This window comes from Selaginella moellendorffii, unplaced genomic scaffold, assembly GCF_000143415.4.
Source record: "Selaginella moellendorffii unplaced genomic scaffold, v1.0 SELMOscaffold_8, whole genome shotgun sequence".
In the NCBI taxonomy this organism is placed as follows: Eukaryota; Viridiplantae; Streptophyta; class Lycopodiopsida; order Selaginellales; family Selaginellaceae; genus Selaginella; species Selaginella moellendorffii.
Window position 1 is genome coordinate 416,720 of NW_003314269.1, and position 20,829 is coordinate 437,548.

General features: G+C 47.5%; 4 protein-coding genes and 1 long non-coding RNA gene across 5 annotated transcripts; all 5 read right to left on the bottom strand.

The window, feature by feature from the left end:
- Positions 1-9,706: 9,706 nt before the first annotated feature.
- On the bottom strand, positions 9,707-14,407 carry LOC9634701 (ABC transporter B family member 19). Its single transcript, XM_024671732.1, has 10 exons — positions 13,813-14,407; positions 13,477-13,652; positions 13,226-13,426; positions 12,909-13,168; positions 12,540-12,856; positions 12,262-12,485; positions 11,846-12,207; positions 11,320-11,798; positions 11,031-11,272; positions 9,707-10,976 (listed from the first exon to the last, which is right to left on the bottom strand). The coding sequence occupies exons 1-10, from the start codon at positions 14,405-14,407 to the stop codon at positions 9,741-9,743; spliced, it is 4,092 nt and encodes a 1,363-aa protein (XP_024527500.1). The 3' UTR covers positions 9,707-9,740.
- Positions 14,408-16,471: 2,064 nt separating this feature from the next.
- On the bottom strand, positions 16,472-17,774 carry LOC9634702. Its single transcript, XM_002967164.2, has 3 exons — positions 17,268-17,774; positions 16,942-17,205; positions 16,472-16,895 (listed from the first exon to the last, which is right to left on the bottom strand). Exons 1-3 carry the CDS (start codon positions 17,772-17,774, stop codon positions 16,872-16,874), a joined length of 795 nt encoding a protein of 264 aa, XP_002967210.1. The 3' UTR covers positions 16,472-16,871.
- A 322-nt stretch (positions 17,775-18,096) lies between these two features.
- LOC112345437 lies at positions 18,097-18,677 on the bottom strand. The gene is made up of 2 exons (XR_002992043.1): positions 18,432-18,677; positions 18,097-18,362 (listed from the first exon to the last, which is right to left on the bottom strand). It is a non-coding gene; the product is annotated as an uncharacterized LOC112345437 (long non-coding RNA).
- Positions 18,678-18,717: 40 nt separating this feature from the next.
- On the bottom strand, positions 18,718-19,264 carry LOC112345304. Its single transcript, XM_024671733.1, has 3 exons — positions 19,172-19,264; positions 19,060-19,123; positions 18,718-18,950 (listed from the first exon to the last, which is right to left on the bottom strand). Exons 1-3 carry the CDS (start codon positions 19,262-19,264, stop codon positions 18,718-18,720), a joined length of 390 nt encoding a protein of 129 aa, XP_024527501.1.
- Positions 19,265-19,449: 185 nt separating this feature from the next.
- Positions 19,450-20,160, bottom strand: LOC9631665 (xyloglucan endotransglucosylase/hydrolase protein 31). The gene has a single exon (XM_024671734.1). It carries the CDS (start codon positions 20,158-20,160, stop codon positions 19,450-19,452), a length of 711 nt encoding a protein of 236 aa, XP_024527502.1.
- Between the last annotated feature and the right edge of the window lie 669 nt (positions 20,161-20,829).

A 20,829-nucleotide genomic window follows, 5' to 3' on the forward strand; every position in this document is an offset into this window, starting at 1 on the left:
GCAGTTAGTCCAAGTGCTCTATGTGACCAACACCCAAAGGTACCACAAACATATCAACCCATTACGCTAAGGCCATTCCTATTCACCTTTGTCACATTGGTGATCCAACACCAACTATATCACAATACCATCTCTCAAAGACTGAGCCATCCGTCCATAAGTGATCATGCCAGATCCACTCCTTAGCATTATTAGGATGCCCATAGACATGGGGAACAACCTTCCCCAATATCCCATTTTTGGTCCTCACCAAGTCTTTTTCCGTCCATGGCTATGTCTGCCAACACTATCACTAGGTCAAAGCCTATAGGCCTAACCACTAAGTCCCACTATCCTCTAGAACTTCCTCACTATGTGGCTATATCCTTGGTCACTACACCAGAGGATTGCTCCTCTTCCTTTCCATAGTCTAAGACTTTGGGACAACATTTCGAAACACCATGGCCCTACGCAAGCCTTATGGGTACTCTCCCCACCTTCCACCTTTGGGTGCTCTATCTATGGGGCTAGAGCGAGGTTCCATTGAGCTATGCTAGGTATCCAAGTAAGTAGTGCCACCCACATTTGGACTGAGAGCATCAACCATTCGATCTCCCAAAGGAGTGTAAGTGACTAATTTTTCCATTTTACTTTAGTCATTTAACCACCTCTCTGACCACTAGGAGGAGTCTCACTCACCACCTCCATAAGTCCAATTCATGACTTGGGGCTTGCCAACCCCGAGGATGGCATCCATGCCACTCAACCTTTGCACTTGGTCCAAGTGCTCCACATGTCCAATCCCATGACCGACACCCTAAGGTACCACTGACATATCAACCCATTACACTAGGCCATGCCCATTCACCTTGGTCACACCAGTGGTCCAACACCACCTACAGTGCAATCCCGTCTCTCCAAGACTGGGCCATCCGTCCATGAGTGGTCATCCCAAATCCACTCTTTAGCATCCTTAGGATGCCCACAGACATGGGGAATAGCCTTCCCCAATATCTCCTTTCCGGTGTAAGCGACTAATTTTTCCATTCTACTTTAGTCATTTAACCACACCTCCGACCACTTGGAGGAGTCTCATTCACAACCTCCATAAGTCCAACCCAGGACTTAGGGCTTGCTAGCCCCGAGAATGGCATCCATGCCACTCAACCTTAGCACTTGGTCCAAGTGCTCCACGTGTCCGATCCCATGACCGACACCCCAAGGTACCACTGACATACCAGCCCGTTACGCTAGGCCATGCCCATTCACCTTGGTCACACCTTTGGTCTAACACCACCGGCATCATAGTCCTGTCTCCCAAAAACTAGGCCATCCGTCCGTGAGTGATCATCCCAGATCCACTCCTTAGCATCCCTAGGATGCCCACAGATATAGGGAATAGCCTTCCCCGACATCTCTTTTCCAGTCCCTACCAAGTCCCTTCTCGTCCATGGCCGTGTTTGCCAACACTGCCACTGGATCAAGGCCCACAGGCCTAACCACTAAGTCCCACTATCCTTTGGGACTTTCTCACCATGTGACCGTATCCTTGGTCACTGCATTAGAGGCTTACTCCTCTTCCCTTTCACCGTTTGGGACTTTGGGACAACATTTCGGAACACCGTGGCCTTACGCAAGCCTCATGGGTACTCTCCCCGCCTTTCGCCTTTAGGTGCCCTAGCCATAGGCTTAGAGCGAGGTTCCGTTGAGCCACGACCGGTATCCAAGTAGGTGGTGCCACCCACACTTGGACTGGGAGCATCGGCCAGTCGATCTCCCGGGGGAACTAGAGCCGGCTCTTGAACACTTCACCAAGCTACCCCGCTTGCCGGCTTGTGTTCACTCTAGTTTTGGACTTCCCAGTGGGCAGCTCATCACCCAACACTGGGTCCGGCCTTCCTAGGCCAAATTAGCCTTTCCAGGCCAAACTGGCTCCACTGCAGTCCTCCCCCTACTATACTTTTGGAGCTCACCAAACCCCCCAGGGTCTGGGAGATGAACGCTTTGGGCTTTCACCCTCTCAGACTCAGACTTGGACTCGGACTCGGACTCGGACTCGGACTCAGACTCGGATTCGGACTCGGACTCGGACTCGGGCTCGGGCTCGGTCTTGGCCTCGGCCTTGGTCTCGGTCTCGGTCCCGATCTTGGTCTCGGTCTCGGTTCTGGTCTCGGTCTCGATCTCGACTTCGGACTCCATCTCGGGTCCATCTCGGACTCCATCTCGGGTCCATCTCGGACTCCATCTCGGGTCCATATCGGACTCCATCTCGGGTCCATCTCGGACTCCACCTCAGGTCCATCTCGGACTCCACCTCGGACTCCATCTCGGACTCCACTTCGGACTCCAACTCGGGTCCACCTCGGGTCCATCTCGGACTCCACCTCGGGTCCATCTCGGACTCCACCTTAGACTCCATCTCGGACTCCATCTCGGACTCCACTTCGGACTCCAACTCGGGTCCATCTCGGACACTTTCACGTGTCATGTGTTGGTCCTTTTGGGTCCTTTTTTGGAGCCTCACTTATTGCTCGCTTCGTGCTCGTTCCTAGAGCACTCTATTGGGCGTTCCACTCCCGCTCTCGACCTTTCAAGTCGGAACTTTTGGCCCAAACATGTTACACTTATTTGGCTTTCGCTTTAGCCACTACCACATGGCACCCTTCCGGCTCCACTTTGGGGCCTAGGGATTTTGTGTCTCACATCCGGTCCCCACCAAAGCCCTTTCTGTCCATGGCCATGTTTGTTAACACTGCCACTAGATCAAGGCCCACAGGCCCAACCACTAAGTCCCACAGTCCTTTGGGACTTCCTCACCGTGCGACTATGTCCTTGGTCACCACACTAGAGGGCTACTCCTCTTCCTTTCCATAGTCTGAGACTTTGGAATAACATTTTGGAACACCGTGGCCCTACACGGGCCTCATGGGTACTCTCCTTGCCTTCTGCCTTCGGGTGCTCTAGCCATGGGCTTAGAGTGAGGTTCCATTGAGCCACACCAGGTATCCAAGTACACGCTTGGATTGGGAGCATCGATCATCCAATCTCCCAGGGGAACTAAAGCTGGCTTTTGAATACTTCACTAAGCTACCCCGTTTGTTGGTTCGTATTCACTCTAGCCTTAGACTTCCCAGTGGTTATCCCATCACCCAACACCTGGGTACAACCTTCCTGGGCCAAACTGGCCTTTCTTGGCCAAACTGGCTCCACTAAAGTCCTCCCCCTTACTATACTTTTGGAGCTCACCAAACCCCCTAGGGTCTGGGAGACGAATGCTTTGGGCTTTCACCCTCTCAGACTCGAACTCGGACTCGGACTCGGACTCGGACTCGGACTTGGACTCGGACTCGGACTCGGGCTTGGGCTCGGTCTCGGCCTCGGCCTTGGTCTCGGTCCCAGTCTCGGTCTCAGTCTTGATCTCGACTTCGGACTCCATCTCGGGTCCTTCTCGGACTCCATCTCAGACTCCATCTCGGGTCCATTTCAGGTCCATCTCAGACACTTCCACGTATCATGTATTGGTCCTCTTGTGTCCCTTTTCTAAAGACTCACTTATTGCTTGCTCCGTGCTTGTTCCTTGAGCACTTCGTTAGGAGTTTCACTCCTGTTCTCGACCTTTCAAGTCGGGGCTTTTAGTCCAAACGTGTTACGCTCATTTGGTTTTCGCTTCAGCCACTACCACATAGCACCCTTCCGGCTCCACTTTGGGGCCTAGGGATTTTGTGTTTCACAGAGAGCTAAAGTTGGCTCTTGAACATTTCACCAAACTACCCCATTTGTCTATCCATTTGAATAGTGCTAAATTGTGAATCTAGATGCGAGAACACCATTGTATTTAGAACAATCTTTACATTCTAGCGAATAAATAAATATAAATATGCTTTATTAGCAAATCTAAACACTTCTTATAAATAATCAATAAGACTGAATAGGACCAACATATAGGGCATAATAGCAAAGGTGTCTTGGCAGATAAGGTAAGTTATTATATAATGATATTGAGGGACTATAGCTTAAAATATAAAAGTTTTTATCACTAGCTAATATAAGACATAATGAGATAGAAACTTCTTATTGGGATAAGATAATTTACAAAAGACAACTCAAAGAACACAAAATATCATCAATTGGACAAATAAAATGCTTATAAATATATCACCTAGAACCAACTTAAGTAATAACCAAGATAACAAAATGAATGCCTAAGGGCTAAAAAACACTTATACATGTTAACTATCACACTAGCCAATTTAAATAGATCTCAATCAACAATACTAAGGGAATCACTTTATTCAAGCAAGCATCAGTAACATCTTATTAATATCTTAAACCCAAAAGACCAATTTAGAACAAACCATAAAGAATATGTGATAACATAAAAGCCTACCGAAAAACATCACAGAATATTGTCAATCAACCTATTAATAAAGGTGTAATGAGCTAAAATGCTTTCCCCAATAACTCATATCAAATGGAACAATAAACATGAGAACTCAAAGAAGAAAAAAATTAAAGCAGTTTATAACTAAATCTTATATAACAATGATCACAAATCTTATATTGACTAACTTCAATGCTAAAAAAAAAAGCATGGTACAATTTAAAATATTATTCTTGACACATCCATAAGCTAAAATTCACTAGTGAATAGTATATTTGCATCAATCCAAAAGCTAAACATAACGATATTATTTTTAACAAGTGATCACTAAATCGATCCTTTATAAATCCATCTTCTATATCAAGACTCAACTCGCTTTATAACAAAAGCAATAAAAATCATCAATGATCAATATAATTTTAATTGAAAGCTATTAATATTTACAGTGTACCTGATGCTATCTTCTAGACCACAATTAAGTTGGCCATAGAGACTTAGCTTGAAAAGCCACACAATCTGCCAAAGCGATCAAAAATCTACATGAGCTAAAGCTAGGTGGTGCAAAACTCTTGTTCAGAAGATCAAACCTCATCTGCCAGCTCGTGATAATCTTGGCATCATTTCCATGAAGAAAAAATAAGCAAAAAGATCAACACAAAAGCAAAGAAAAACTTACTTGTAGTTTGCAATGCGCTGAGATTGCTGGGTCTGGATTTGTGAGCCAATCTAGCATGATGAAGCTTTAGGGCCAGAGCCAGTGGGATTCAACAATATTGATGCCAATGTTGTTGAGACAGAGGCCAAGATCAAGGCATACAACGAGGAAAACTATAAATTAGTAGGTGTGTTTTTGAGAAGAATCAAATATTTGGTCACATACATGCAACACCACTCTCTAAAAAGAGCAAGGCTTCAGTGAAATGAGGTATAATCACTATTGAGAAATAATCTATAATCATAAAGAACAACAAATCATCCATCACCAATAATAACCAAACAAGATCTCTAACAAAGATAATCAACTATCTCAAATAATGATCAATCATCACCAATGATTGCAAGATGTGAAACTTCACTTAACATCAAAGCTAAAAGCTAGCAAGAAATTCTTTTCCATGGTATCCTAGCAAATTTGGATTGAAAACATCTGGCACAAATTCGAGAGGAGCAAGCTGCCATTGCTGGGGGCTAGTCCATAGATGCTACAGAAGGTTATGGTCCAACTAGAGATAAGAGAAAAACTGTAAAACCTTCATCATGGCCAAAGATCAATGTAAGTTTTCTTCTTTATTCGTCCATTTATCTCTGAAAATGATGTGTTGTGTGCTTGAGGGAATAATGTTCAATGCAGCTAGCTTTCACACTTCTGACACACTATGGATTAGCAGACTCGTGCCATTCAGGTCCCGGGCTTCAACAACTTGAAGGCATTTGTGTTAAGTTTCTCACAGTTGTCTCTTGGAGCTCTTTCCTTTTAGTCTTCACGTTTGCCTCATCATTTGCCTATCAATGTGTTTTTAGATATATAGTCTCTGCAGCAGGAATTGGCACTGGTTACACGCTCCTTCCGCAGAGTGCTCCAAGGCTAAGGCATCCAATTTCTAGACTTTCACTATTTTCAACTAAACGATTTTCATTGTCCCAGAAGACAAATGTTCTCCCTAGCTACACGATCTCTAGAGAAAATGCAAGCTTTGGATGCTTGATAGTTGTCTATTCCAAGCAGTACCTTGCTCGTAGAAGAGAAGAGGGTTTAAAGAAATGAGCGCCAAAATTCCATTTGAAACCGGATAAGAGCCTTTTGTTTTCCTTTTGAATTAGGGTCATGGAGCACCAGAAGGCAAAGAACAAGGGGCTGCTGTGATTCCTGGTGAGCAACGCTGTGTACAAAGTTTCAAGAGTGTCATCCCTAGACTCATGATGAATTTGCTTGCAACAAGGAGGCCTACAAGACTTTTGTGGCAGCAATATCGATGGAGGAGGGCCAGCCACTGGGCCTGTGGGTGAAGGGGATGCTTGATGAAGGTGTGCTCTACACCGATGGGAACTACTTGATGGGACTGGCCTTTTGGATGGACAGGAACTAGTTTGCAAGCTAAGTAAAAGCTATCTATAGTCTCAAGGAAGTGTTGAGGCAACGGTATTGCTTCATCGATGAGTTCCTCTGAGGAAAAGGTTTCATTAAATTGAATTCTGATAGGAATCTGTATCAAAAGGAAACAGACACAAGCTTCACTGTTTATGTTAATGATTGTTTAGTTGTTGGCAACAACATAACAACACCAAGGAAAAGTTTAATTCAAGATTCAAGATGACTTATCTAGGTGAAGTGACCAAACTTCTAGGCATGGAAGTTATGCGTGATTGACAAGATGGTTCAATCAAACTGTCCCAGTCCTTATACAATTCTAAGTTGTTTGCTCCCTACACCCATGGTTGCTGGCATGAAATTCTCCAAAGAGATGGATGAACAATTCAATGATGGGGAGGACTGCTTTATCTTGTTAACAGCACATGACTAGATATCTCATTCGCAGTTGGACTCCTCATCAGATTCAATTCTTCACCAAATGTAGGTCATTAGCAAGCAGCTAAGAGAGTTCTGTGATATCTTCACAGCTGAGTTAGGAATAAAATTTTGTCACTCTTCAGATCACTTCTTGAAGTTTCTAGCCTACTCAAATACAAATTGGGCAGGGATATAGACACAAGACTTTCCACAACAGGAATCTACTATATATTGGTGGGAGCACTAGTGTCATGGACTAGCAAAAATAGGCCACTATTGCACTTTCAAGTTTAGAAGCAGAATACATGGCGACATCATTGGTAACAAAAGAGATAGTTTGGCTATGACAAATGTTGGTTGAGCTGAAGCAACCACAGTCATAACTGACTCCATTGTTCTACCAACAAAAGCACAATCTGAAAGTAGCAGAAAGATGCACACAAGGAGGAAGAACTCTGTATTTCAATTATATATGGATGGGTATATATACATAAAAACTACTACCACATAAGCATGACTACATGGCACTCATCTCTACCTCTAACACTCCCACTCATGATCAAGTGGCTGATCCAAGCTTGACATGCCTATGCTAGTCTAAGATGATGAGCATAGAGAGTTGATGAGAAAAGTATACAAAAATCTCATTAATCAACTACTCTTGGTCTTAATTTTTCTTGCACACACTCTTGCTCACTATTATAGCTTCAATCTATAAACATCCTTCCCAATTGCTACAAAGAATTGTTATGTATTATTTTGAATCTTAACCCAATTTTTGATGTGGGTTATTCAAATCTCTCAATCTCCCAACTTCTAGTAGCACCATACTTTCAGCATGAGACTTCTAGAGTGACAACTAAACCATAACTAGTAAATAATATTGGGGTACTTGGGTTGGCAACCTTGACTTTTCCAGAGTTAAGGCAAAATCTTAGATCTCAATAAATTTTAAGTGGCTATATTTTCAATTTCTTAATATTTTATAGTTAATTAGCTTAATTTTGCTTATACTAAGCTAGGCAATAAAGGAAAGAGGAAACAAGCATTGTGAAACTCTTACAAGCTTGTTGTTAATTGGTTTTATCAACTATGAAGCTGCTCAATTTCATTGCGAATGCCATACTGATGTTTTCATCCCAACAAGAATCCCATAACCGTGCCACTTAATTATGGCAGAAGTAAATACTCTGGCCACGCACTGTGATCAACGTGTTCTTGTCCCAACATGGCATTTTCTTGAGGTAGCCGGACTGATTATAACTTCCACGATTCGCCCGGGCATAGCACAAAAGATCTCGGAACATCGTCAAATGAAGGAAGGAGCTCTGGATGAAATATTGTAAAAGCATTCTATCAAATTATGAACAGAGTAATTGTACTATCGCATTGCCAATTTATCTCTAAATTTTTTTCGTTCATCACAGCTTTACGCATTGAATGTTAACTCTGAAGACATTCCGAAGGCTCCTGATGGCGTTGTGTCTCACTGCACTGCTAATCACCAAGAACCACAGATAAATCCTGTTCCCGGATGTAATTGCAGCGTCCATTCCTGTGGTTAACTGTACTGTGAACGATTTCCAATCTCTCACAATCCATGTTGGCACTTCTAAGAGAAAGAGATGGATTTGCAAGAAGAGTAAAAACGCAGGCAAAGATTGCAATCTTGAGAGGATCCGATTAATTTTGGGAGATGGATCGAGCTGGATCAAGGATGCGCTTCAAACGTGACTCTGGTCCATGGTGTCAAGTAAATCTCCACCTAGGCACGAACGAGCATTGGCTCGCCTAGAACGGACGGCTGGAACAGGGTTCATGTGATGATTAGCGACGCCGGCTGCGTGCCTGGGAGCGATGGTTGGCCAAAGCAGTCAAGGCGAAATCGCCGCAACCAACAAGAGTAAGCTGTGCACTGCGGTGAGATCATGGCGATTCCGGTGAGACAAAAACGCTGCTAATCGTTGGCCGCCGTGTGGAATCGGCAAGAGTTGCTTGCTCAGGGGTTTGGATTCGAGGTTTGTTTGCATCTGGCTAAGCAGGACTTGGCCGGGTGCGTTCACGTTTTGCAAGAAGGCTCAGCGGCTGGGTGAGATAGAGAGCTTGGATTCTTTGCAAGACATCCAATACGTGCTGGCGATGCAAAAGCCTAACAGGCATGCCAGACGATAGAGGACATTGCCACGTTTCATTGTTGGTGACGAGGTTTGAATTCGTGACTCAGCACGTGCATGCGGAAGTCCAAGCAGCAGAGAAGGCCAGTGTTTTCAGCGTAAAAAATGCGAGTAGAGATTTCTTGAAGATGTTCATGGATTATACCCCACACCCTTCCATTCCTAAGTCTTCAAAACACTAATTTGCTTATAGATATAGCCCTTTCCATGTAAGCATGAGAGCACCAAATTCGGCATAGTACGAGTTCGAATCCTTGCCGGAAAATAAAAGTTTGATGTGGGTTGGCCAGTCGTTTAGTTATGCCTTAACCCGGTCAACGGTTTAGTAGTCAACGATCGCGAGATTCGCAAGGGATTCTTCGTCCCATCTCACCGATGGAAAGCATTGCTTGCGAGAAGAGCTTCTGCACTACGCAAGGATACTTTGGCGTCCGTTGGTAAGTGTGGGATTTATGGAGGTGTGATTCACGATTTTCGGATTTGTTGCTTGACGAGCTCCTTGAGGAGATTCCTCTTCTTGATCCGGAAATCCATAGACAGCTGCTGATAGTGTTGTCGATTATCATCCTGCCGTATTATCATCCCCATATCCATCTCGATAAACCCCATAAGCCGGGAGTCGTTATCCTAACAATCTTTTTCAACAGTTACTAAGAGATTTTAAACATAGAATATTCGGACGTTTTAAACATTGTCGTCACCTTCTTTGTTGCATAGCAATGAGTTTTGCATAAGCGCCCCCGAGCTCGAGGAGCTTGGCATGCCTGCCTCTCTCCCTCACACTCCCATTCTCCATCACCACAATTGTGTTTGCAGACTGCACTGTCGATAGCCTGTGTGCAACGATGACCGTAGTGCGTTGCTGCTCCCCAACCAGCCGATCGATCGCTTGCTGGACAATCCTCTCCGACTCCGCGTCCAAGGCACTAGTGGCCTCGTCCAGCAGCAGCACTGCCGGGTTCTTGAGCATCGCCCGCGCAATGGCGATGCGCTGCTTCTGCCCGCCTGAAAGCTGGACACCACGCTCGCCGACGTTGGTCTCATAGCCATCCGGCAGGCCGCTGATAAACTCATGCGCATTGGCCTTCTTTGCTGCCGCCACCATCTCCGACTCAGTAGCACTGTAGTCCAAGTCCTCGCCAAAGTCCCTCCCGTAGAGGATGTTCTCCCGGATTGACACTCCGAATAGCACTGGCTCCTGCTGGACGTAGCCGATGTGCTTCCTCAGGCTTCTCAGGTGGAGAGTCTTCAACTCCCTGCCGTCCAGCATCACGCTTCCGGAGGTCGGGTCGTAGAAGCGCAGGATCAGAGCTAGCACCGAGCTCTTGCCGGACCCGCTTGCTCCAACCAGTGCCACGGTTGATCCAGCCGGGACCTTGAGGCTCAGGTTGTTGAGTATCAGAACATCCGGCCTCGACGGGTACCTGAAGCTCACGCCCCGGAACTCCACAGTCCCGGCAATCTTCTTGAGCTTGGTTGCTTTTGCTGCATCTGGATCGATCTCCGAGAGCCGGTTGGCAGTCTCGAACATAGAGATGGTGGCCTGGATCCCCTTCTTGAAGTCTGGAATGAGCCCGATGACTTCCACACAGTGGTAGGCGGTGTAGGCCACGATGGAGAAGGAGATGAGGAGAGGTCCAAAGCTGACTTCGTCTCGGCGGATGAGATAGGCGCCGTAGAGCATGCAGCAGGCGCTAGAGATGTACAAGAGGCCGTGAGAGACTCCGATGAACAATCCCACCATGCAAGCGCGCTTGAATCTCCGGCTTTTGGCGTCGTCTAGATGTTCCTGGAACTTTGACAGGATGCTGTCTTGAGCGCCGAAGGATAACACCGTTCTGATGCTGGAGACTGCTTCTCCTGCAACTCGACCAGCATTCTCGTGGGTTTTCTGGACGTTCGACCCGGCAAATCCATCTTTGAAGTAGGCAGCCTATCCATGCATAAGTCACGGTTTAAAGTTGGAAAATTGTCGAAGCCATCTTACCGCGACAGCGCTACCGAGCACTTGAAGAGGAAGGCTTGCGAGGGAAATGAGTCCCATTCTGTAGTCATAGACGGTGGCCAGGGTCAAGGCCAACACGATTCCCAAAACGTTTTGCAAGAAGTAGCTGTAAGTGTCGCTCAATACATTCCTCAACGTGGTCGCGTTCGCTGATAGACGTGCAGTCACCGCGGAGCTACTGTTCTCTTCGAAATCAAACCATCCAACTTCGTTCCTCAAAACTCCTGAAAACAAATATCAAAATAAACAGCCTACAGGACAGGTTACGTACCTTCCAGCGATTTCACTTGGACGTCTTGAGTGACTCTGGCGCCAACTTTATGGCAAAAGAAATACTGGACCACATTGCTTGCTAGTGTTGCAATTCCGAGGCCAATAAATCCCAAGGTCCACTTCATGGCTTCCTTCGTGCGCCTCTGCAGCAGAAGAACTAAGACGTTGGCCATAACCAAGGGAAACACAGCCGCTAGAATCCCAGAAGTTAAAGCTCCACTGGTTCCGATTATTGCAGAACCCCATACTCTCCTGAACCGTTCCTTGAACCACGACTTCACAGAGTAAGAGGTCTGTAACTTGGTGGCTCCAGGTCCCTGCTCCTCAGCAGCTTGAAAATTCTCTTGAACCGGAGGCATCTCGATTTGTGAGTTGAAAGACTCGTACGAAATCCTGGACGGCGAAGTCCATGGCGATCGTAATGGGGAGGCCCAGGGAGCTGCAATAGGTGTTCTGGAATGAAGAGGAGATGGAGACCTGTAAGATAAGTTTTAGAAGTGAAAATAAGTGATGGAATGATTTACCTGCTGCGAGTTCTTCTCTTTCTCGCTACTACAGCACTTTCCTGAGTCATTACGAGAGACTTGTAAGCACCGTTCTCACGACCAAGTAGCTCAGCATGTGTCCCACTTTCTATGATGCGACCTTTGTCGAAGACCAGTATGCAGTCGGCGTTTCGAATAGTTGACAAGCGGTGAGCAACGACAATAGTGGTCCGTCCTTGCATGATCCTGTCTAATGCATTTTGGACTAGAACCTCGGATTCAGAATCCAACGCGCTCGTTGCTTCGTCCAAAAGCATGACAGACGGCTTCTTCAGGATTGCACGAGCAATGGCTATTCTTTGCCTTTGTCCTCCAGAAAGTTGGATTCCCTTGTCCCCAACCTACAAAACAAAACATTATTAAATAGAAACAAAAAGGACGAGGAAGAAATTCACCTCTGTGTTGTATGCATCGGGAAGATCACATATAAACAGATGAGCTCCAGCAACCTTTGCTGCTGATATGAGTTCTTCATGGCTTGCATCTGGCTTTCCCATCAAGATGTTCTTCTTAATACTGGTGGCAAATAAAGTAGGCTCCTGGCTTACAAGTCCAATCTGTGCCCTGAGCCACTTAAGTTGCAAACACTTGATATCCCTTCCGTCGAGCTTCACTTCTCCTGCAAGAACAAGACGATTAGTCCAGTACTGAGTTTGCTCGACATTGTTCTTACCCTTCAGAGGATCGTAAAATCTCTCAATCAAGGAAATTACCGTGCTTTTGCCTGATCCACTTGATCCAACAAGCGCAACTATTTTCCCCTCCGGAATGTTTAGAGACAAGTTCGAGAATACAGGTACTTCGGGCCGTGCGGGATAGGCGAACGATATATTGCATAGCTCTATTCTTCCTCTGACACGCGACAAAGTTTTGCCTTGATCGCTGTTGTTGTTGATTCTTGGCTGCCTCTCTATAACTCTGAATAATCTGCTTGCGGCCGCTTTTCCTTTGGCTATAAAACCGAACACTTGCATGCAGTCTCCCAGTGCTCTGAAACGGATAAAAAGTTAATGAGACATTAACGCATGCTGTAAGAACTTACTTCCCGGATATTATACTGATGAAAATCAATGAGTTGACAGTACCTCCCTTGATCTCATGCTTCTCAACCAGTTTGCTACCGAACCAAAACTGCAACGTCCATGAAAAGTAGGAGATGGCAATGACTGTTCCAAGCCCCAGACCTTTGCTAAGTCCAGTCTTAGAGCTAAGCTTGACAGCATCCTCGAGAAGGTGTGCATACGAGTTGAGAGCTTTGGTTTCTCCAACGAAAGAGTACACAGTTCTCACTTGCGAGATTGCCTGAAAAGAGAGAGTCAGAGGGGAAAAAATGAAAAGAAACTACGTGAAAAAACACACCTGCTCAGCCACCAAGTCGGCACTTCTATACGCCGTGAGCGCTTGAATCACATACTTGGTGTAGAAAGCCACGAACATAAAACCACTTCCAAGTAGCAGCGGTGTTGCTGTCAGCCCCATGAGCCCCATCTTCCAGTACACAGAGATAGAGATCACTATACCGCCCAGAAACACAGCAAAATTGCTGACACACGCACCGATCTGGTCGAAAGAAACATGAGAAAACCACTAGAACTGGCGATGGAGCTCACCTTCTCCCCCACTGCATCGTGAATGAGGAGAATATCGCTCGAGACAGCGGTCACAATGTCCCCGACCTTGGCCTCCGTGTCGTAGAAGGCGATGTCCTGCTTGAGCAGCGAATCCAGGTACCTCGTCTTGATGTGCGCGGTCTGCCGCTCTCCAATTTGCGTCCAGCACACATTCTCTGCGCCATAGCGCCATCGTCAAAACCACTCAAGAACCCTAAAATTTTGAAACGATAAAGAAGCATACCTATTGCCGACGAGACCATCGTTCCAACGGACACATACATCACGATCACCACGATCTGGAATCGAAATATCAGGCACAGATCCAACAGAAACGAGAGAGATCGGCTGATCGGACCTTGACGACTCCACGGAAGGCCGCGTCGGGCGACAGAGCAAACGCATTGTTCATCAATCCAAAGAGCAGCACGACCGCGGGGCCGGAGAGGCCGTGAGCGATGGCCGATGCCGTGCCGACTGCGATCATCAGCCAGTCCAATCCATTCGCGAATTGGAACAGCTTCCAGTAGGAAAATCCCTCGTCTTCTTGCGCTTGATCCGCGTTCTTGGTGGCATCGATGCTGTAAACGCTGAGAGAGTCGGCTTCCTCGGCCAGATCTTTCTCGTTGACGGCGCCATAGCCGTAATCTCTATCCCTCGCGACGACGACCGAGTGCGCATCCGAGATATCCCTTTGCTGCTGCTGCGCATGCGATGGCCGCGCTAGATTATCGTAAGATCTGGTGCGCTGCTGGAGATCTTGGATGCTGAGAATGCTCTTGCTGTAGTAGCTGCTACTGTCGATCGACCGCGATCCAGACTGCTGCTCCATGGCCGCGTAGAGCGCCGATAGCTCCGCCCCCACGCTCTCGGAATCATAGTCTTCCGGGAAGAAATCGAAATCCCTCGAGCCATTGTCGGATTCTACCATGGTCTCACGAGCGCGTGGATCATTGGGACGATCCCTGTGCCTCGCGCGCTTATAAAGCAAGAAAATCCACGAAGCTTTGGTATGAACGACGATCGTCCAAACAGAACCAAATGGCCAAATGGCGCTTTGTGCCAAAGGACCAACCAAAGGAACACCACAAAAAACTACAAACGCAGGATTCCTTCTCTTCTTCTTTGTTTTCTACTTAGAGAGCTTTACGTTTCTCTGTTCTTTCCTAGTATGTAACTTCCTACAGTCTTGAAAGTTAGAGCTTGATCGATCGATCAAGCCAGTGATTCCTTCTCTTCTTCTTTGTTTTTTAAATCTCAACTTTTCTTTGTTCTTCGCTGCTACCATAGTCTATATGAACTGTTAACTTCCAAGTTAGAGCATTTCTTTTATGGTGCCTCGATCCAGTGGCCTTAATCGATCGATCAAGCCAGTGATTCTCTCCCTAGTTTTCCCTGTTCTTCACTAGTACCATGATAGCCTACATGAACAAGCTAGTGTCAACTTCCTAGAGTCTTGAAAGTTAGAGCATTTCTTCTTTGGTTACCTCGATCTAGCGATCGAGCCAGTGAGTTCCAAGCCTTACTGCTTGGAAGAGCTTCCTCTACAAACACAGACCAAAAATATGCATAAAAACTCTCAAGAGCACACGAAAGCTCGAGGAGAGAGCTTCTTACTTGGAGTTGTCGCAGTGAAGTTTTCCAGAGCTTACTTGCTTTTAGCTCACTTGCTAAAAAGTGCTTATTTCCGGAAGATCAGTCTCAAGAGAAGCATGGAAAGTTGCGACTCTAGAGCGAAAATGCAAGCTGTGATCTCAAGCTAAAACTTTGCTAGCTTTCCCTCTCCTGACGTCCTTGTCCGCGATGCCAATCCCCGTTGTCGCAAAAATCAATCTCCGGTGAGCAACGCCGTGTACAAGGCACTCCAGGAAGCGCCTGGAGCAACACAAGGCCGAGCCCCTGGACTCACGACATCTAGCTTTGCTTGCGAGGCAGGAGGATCGTGCTTGACGAAGGCGCGCTCTACACCCCTTCAATGGCGCTCTTATCCTAGCCGTTGGTTTCAAATGACATTTTTAGAGGGAAACTCTCGAGAATATGCCTCAAGATCTGGAGCCCTAAAAACAGACAAGGGGAAATGAGCACATCGTATGACTTCTCGCGGGCTTCATGGGAGCTGGGCGTTGAGGCGCAATGAGGCCAGAAGCCCAAGGGCATGTCTACGGTGAGTGCCGGCATTCTTTCTTGGGATTTGCTGATGATCGCTCAAGATTGCTTTTCTTGAATAAATATCGCCTCATAATCTAGAGGAAAAACAATAAAGAGCACAAGGCTTTACCTGGCGGAACTCGACGTAACTGTAGTGGCAGGATGCAGCAATGGGGGCTTCCTGGAGAAGAACAACTCCAATCGAGAGCGTTGGTGCAATGAAACAGGCCTGCAAGAAGAAGACGCTGAGCTAACCCTGAGAAGCAAAGGACGAAAAAACTCCACAGCACGTCTCATCATGCTGGGCTTTCCGCAAAATGTGAAATCCACACCGCTGCCATGGCAGCAATCTAAAAAGCTCGAGGAATGGAAGTTGCAATTGACACAATACGTGTTCCAAGGGTAATAAGGTCCAAGAGTGACCAGAGGTTTAAATTCAGTATTGACATGATATAACACAAATTTATTTTCACTGTCACTGTTCGTAAGGCAAGAGGCGAGGTGGTGGACGATGGAATAACAGCATGGTTTCACCGGGATTTCATCTCAAGAGGTAATTTCACTTCCATGCCATGCGAATTTTTTCTTATCAATTTTTTTTCTCTAAGGCACGGTATAACAGATGTTAAGGCTCTCATGCCCATGCTCTTGGTCGCTATTCGACGAGTTATCAGGCTTCAGGTAAGCACAAGTTCTCATAGTTTTAATTTGATCGTTTTCCAGTCCCTTGTCTATGGGCTAGAAAAAAATACTATGACTTAATCCACGATCGAATCGATTCTTTCAGGCGTTCTAGGATCTTGCCTCCATTCCTTTGGTGAGAGGAGTATCTAAAGCTTTCCTCTCATTCGCGAGAAAACTCTATTAACGATTGTTAAATTCAAATTAGTTCAATTACAAGAAGGGTTTGAGGAAGAGAGGTTAGCGAGGGAAAGCTTCGCGCCATGAGCGATTCTGAGATGCTCGAAGAATGAATCGTCTGCTTCTGCATCTGGGCAGCGATCTACCGGGCCGGATTGAAAATGTAGGCAATTCCAGTGCGTTCTTGTTCTTCTCGGGCCCCAGGAGCGTGTGAAATCCAGCCGTGTCGGATTCGAGTGCGTTCTACAGCGAAATCGGCCCAAGGGCGCCAGATTCCGGTGCATGCATTGCCGCAGTGGGGGCGGCGACGATGATGATCGATCATGGAGCGATTCACAATGGTGTTTCGGACCAGACAGGAAGAACAACAGAACGCGATGGTTTTATCACAGAGCCGAGACGAGCGCAAGCTGCAAAAGAAAAAAGAATGAGAGCAAAACTAGAACTAGAGATTACCTCGTTGGGCAGGAAGTCGGACATATCTGGCTTCCGGGGGAAGGCAACGCTCGTCTCGGCGTAGCGCGGGACACGGATGCACACCTCGTCCGTGACGTTGTTGATCGCCTTTTGATCCTTGCTCACAAACCACACCCTGCGCATGAGGTCGCGCGGCTTGCAGATGATCCTGTGCCGCTCCAGAAACGTCTCCACCAGGAGCCCCATGCGATCCTCGTCCAGCAAAACTTTCTCGTAGAACTCGCGGTTGCCCGTCACAAACACCTGATGAAACTCGCACAGTCGGTAAATCGAGATAGAAAGAGTGAAAGAAGAAACTTTCTCACAGTGCCAGGAGTGTAACGCGATTCTAGATTCGCACGGACGTAGGAGAGTAGAGAAGGAAACATCCTCTCCTGAGCATCCTCGTCCGCGATGCCAATCCTGCCAAACACCCACTCGCGCCCCTTGTCGCAAAAATGCGAGGAGGGATAGTCTTGCCACCCCGGCTTCTCCAAGTAGTTGACGTCGGTGTAGAGCGCCTTCTCGTCAAGCATCCGCTTCACCCACAGGCCGAGCGGCCGCCCCTCCTCCTCCATCGCCACCACAAACAGCTCGTAGGCCTCCTTGTCGCAAGCAAATTCATCGTGAGTCCAGGGACCATAGTGCCGAAACTCGGCCGTTTGCCGCTGGTAGACCTCGTTTTCCACCTGACCCTCCTTGAGTGTGTGGAGCGCCTTGTACACGGCGTTGCTCACCGGGAATGGCAGCCCCTTGTTCTTCGTCTTGTGGCGCTCCACCACCTTGAGCGCCTTGGCGCACTCCTCGCCCGTGTCGCAACACCTCTTCTTCATCCTTTGCCCTACTTTTGTCAAGCAAGAGGGCTTTTATCCTAGCCGTTGGCTTCAAATAGAATCTTTAAGTAGAAAGGGCGGGAATTTAGGCCTGGCGGCTTGGATGCTGAGAATGCTCTTGCTGTAGTAGCTGCTGCTGTCGATCGACCGCGATCCGGATTGCTGCTCCATCGCGACGTAGAGCGCTGATAGCTCCGCCCCCTCGAGCCATTGTCGGATTCTAGCGCTCACGAGCGCGTGGATCATTGAGACGATCCCTGTGTGCCTCGCGCGCTTATAAAGCAAGAAATCCACGAAGCTTGGTCGTCCAAACAGAACCAAATGGCCAAATGCCGCTTTGTTCCAAAGGACCAACAAAAGGAACACCACAAAGAACTAAAAACGAAGGATTCCTTCTCTTCTTCTTTGTTTTCTACTTAGAGAGCTCTACGTTTCCCTGCTCTTCGCTACGTATAAGGAAACCTGCGCTAGTATATATAACTAAGTCTTGAAAGTTAGAGCACTTCTTCTTCGGTACCTCGATCCAGCGACCTTGATTGATCAATCTAGGCAGTGAGTTCCAAGCCTTACTCCTTGGAAGGGCTTTCTCTACAAGCACAGACCAGGAACACACGTAAAAACTCTCAAGAACACATGAAAGAGGAGAGAACTTCTTACTTGGAGTTGTCATCCTTTTCACGCTCTGCATTCCACGAGCAATGCTTCCTGGCCTGCCGGAAGCACGAGTCCCACTCCCTGAGCGCCGCCAGGCAATCCTCGTTGTCCCAGGAAGAGCTGCGGTTGTTGGCGATCTTCGCAGGAGAGCTGAGTGGAACTTGCCATCCATCCCGTGGAGACCAGTTTAGCGCCGGACGAAGCTCGTGCAAGGCAACCACGTAGCGCCCGCCTTCGCCGTATGGAGGACTCGAGCCCTCGAACTAAACCGAAACAAAGCCAACGACGATTAGAACCAAAGACAAGTTTTCTCGGCTAAGCTCACCACTCCCGTGTGATCGTCGATGACTTGCACGACTTTGCCATACCACCGAGCGCTCCTCCACGGATAGTCGGCCTCGTCGCCCTCTTTCCACTTCCTGATCACCTGGATCTCCGGGAACTTGGGCCTTAGCATGATCTCCCTCCATCCCGAAGGTGGAACGCCTGGAGGATGCTGGTAGAGCGGGATCGTAGTCTCTCCTGGAACAAGCAAGCTAGAAATCGACAAGCTTCGAGAAAGGAAACGCTTCAAGAATCACGCAAGGAAAGACTCAAATCTCTAGCGAGGTGTGACAAAATGTAGCTCCACCTTCGTAGTCGAAATAGCTCAGCGTGCAGTAAACATCCTTTCGCAAGCGCTCGATCTTCTCGATCTACAAAACCATTCCTGCGATTATCACAGCTCCCAGTAGACCTCTCACCTTGGCACGGAACCAGGCTCCTCGAAATCCATGGTTGTAACTCTTCTCCTCGACCTCGTCTCCCACGGCGAAAGGGATCGGGATCCCAGCCATCGCTAGAACCCTAATGCCATGAGCTAGCGTACTGTATAGCCTTCACACACTATATAGCTACTCAAATAAATATTAAAGAAAACGTTTAGCATGGCCGCGCGTCACGGATCAACTACCGCGCGGCTCGGTGGACCGGTATTGTAAGTGCCGCACGGTACGCTCGTTGTTGCTCTTCCATTCAATGGTCAGTGGCATGGAACAAAGACGTCCTTGTAAACACACACGTAAGGCACGTCACAGCCGATGTAAGGACCAGCCCAAAGACCCTCGTTGACTTCTCCGGCGTTCCACACGGATGCGTAGAGAAAGCAAGGCCCCGTAGGAAATCCTTCGTCTTCTTCTTCTTCAAGAGCTTCTTCTCCTGCACCCTTGCCTTCTTTGACTCCTTCTCCTTCTCCAACTTTCCCTTCGTGTTCTTCCGGGCCTTCCTTCGTTTTCTTCTCGGCTACCCGGATGGACTTCCCGTCCACGAGCCACTCGATCCTGTCCGGCTCCCACTTGATCGTATACTCGTGGAACTCTTGCGAGCTGTCGAAGCCGAGATCGTGGATCACCTCCCGGCCGCCCGTGCCGTGCGTGTAGAAGTTGGTCTGGACGGTCCCCTTGTCCTTCCCCAGGAACTCGAAGTCGATCTCGTCCTGGTCTCTCGGCCCCTCGAGCGTCGAGAGGTAGAAGCTCGAGTTGAGGCCGCTCGTGTTCCCCGACGGCGTCTTGATCTTGGCGCTGAAAGTTCCGCTGCTAAACCTGCGGGTGCTCCTCCAGCGAGCACCACCGCGCTCATCGAAAGTCACCGAGATCTCTCGCTGCTCTGGAAAATGCTGGCATACCTCGGGGCAGTAGTCCACCGCGATGGCCGATAGCTCCTCCGTCCTGTGCAGATCTGGGACTTTCTCCATGGCTCCAGCGATTGATGATTATGATGCGCAAAGGTCTCGAACCCGTACACACCACCTCCGAGTTAAGCCCTCCGAGTTAAGCTCGTCCAGCTAAGTAGAGTTTATGTCTATCAGTAGAAAACAAATGTGAGCTCCAAACTTACGTCTATCTCAACAGATCAACAGATCTTGGTACTAAGTTCGCGATTGTCTATCAGGCTTGGATCTCTTCCAGCCTCGAGATCGAATAGCATCTCCAGAGTCTTTCTTTCATTGTTTCCATCAGTTACGGCTCTGGTTTTTCGATTCTCTGCGTCGTTTAAACTTTCTCTTCCTTGTCTTCTTCATGAGTCCCTGGAAGAATACCACATTTTGTTAGTATCACGCAAAAAGAGAAAAAGGGTAAACGGAGGTATCTATTTCCATTGATACCCCATTCACTCTCAATAGATCGAGAACCGACTATCTGATTAAAATGATCAGCACAAGAAAAATGTTCAAAAACTATGGCACTCCACCTCTACAGTTTCAGCACGCTTTTCAGCCGCAATCCTGAAATGAAGCCCTCAATAAGGACGATTCTGTAGAAAGAAAAAAGAGAATTTTTGAGTCTCAATAAGAAAAATAAACAACAAAGCACTGAAAAAGCCTAGTAACCTTACTGGAAGGATGTATTACTTGCGGTCGTCA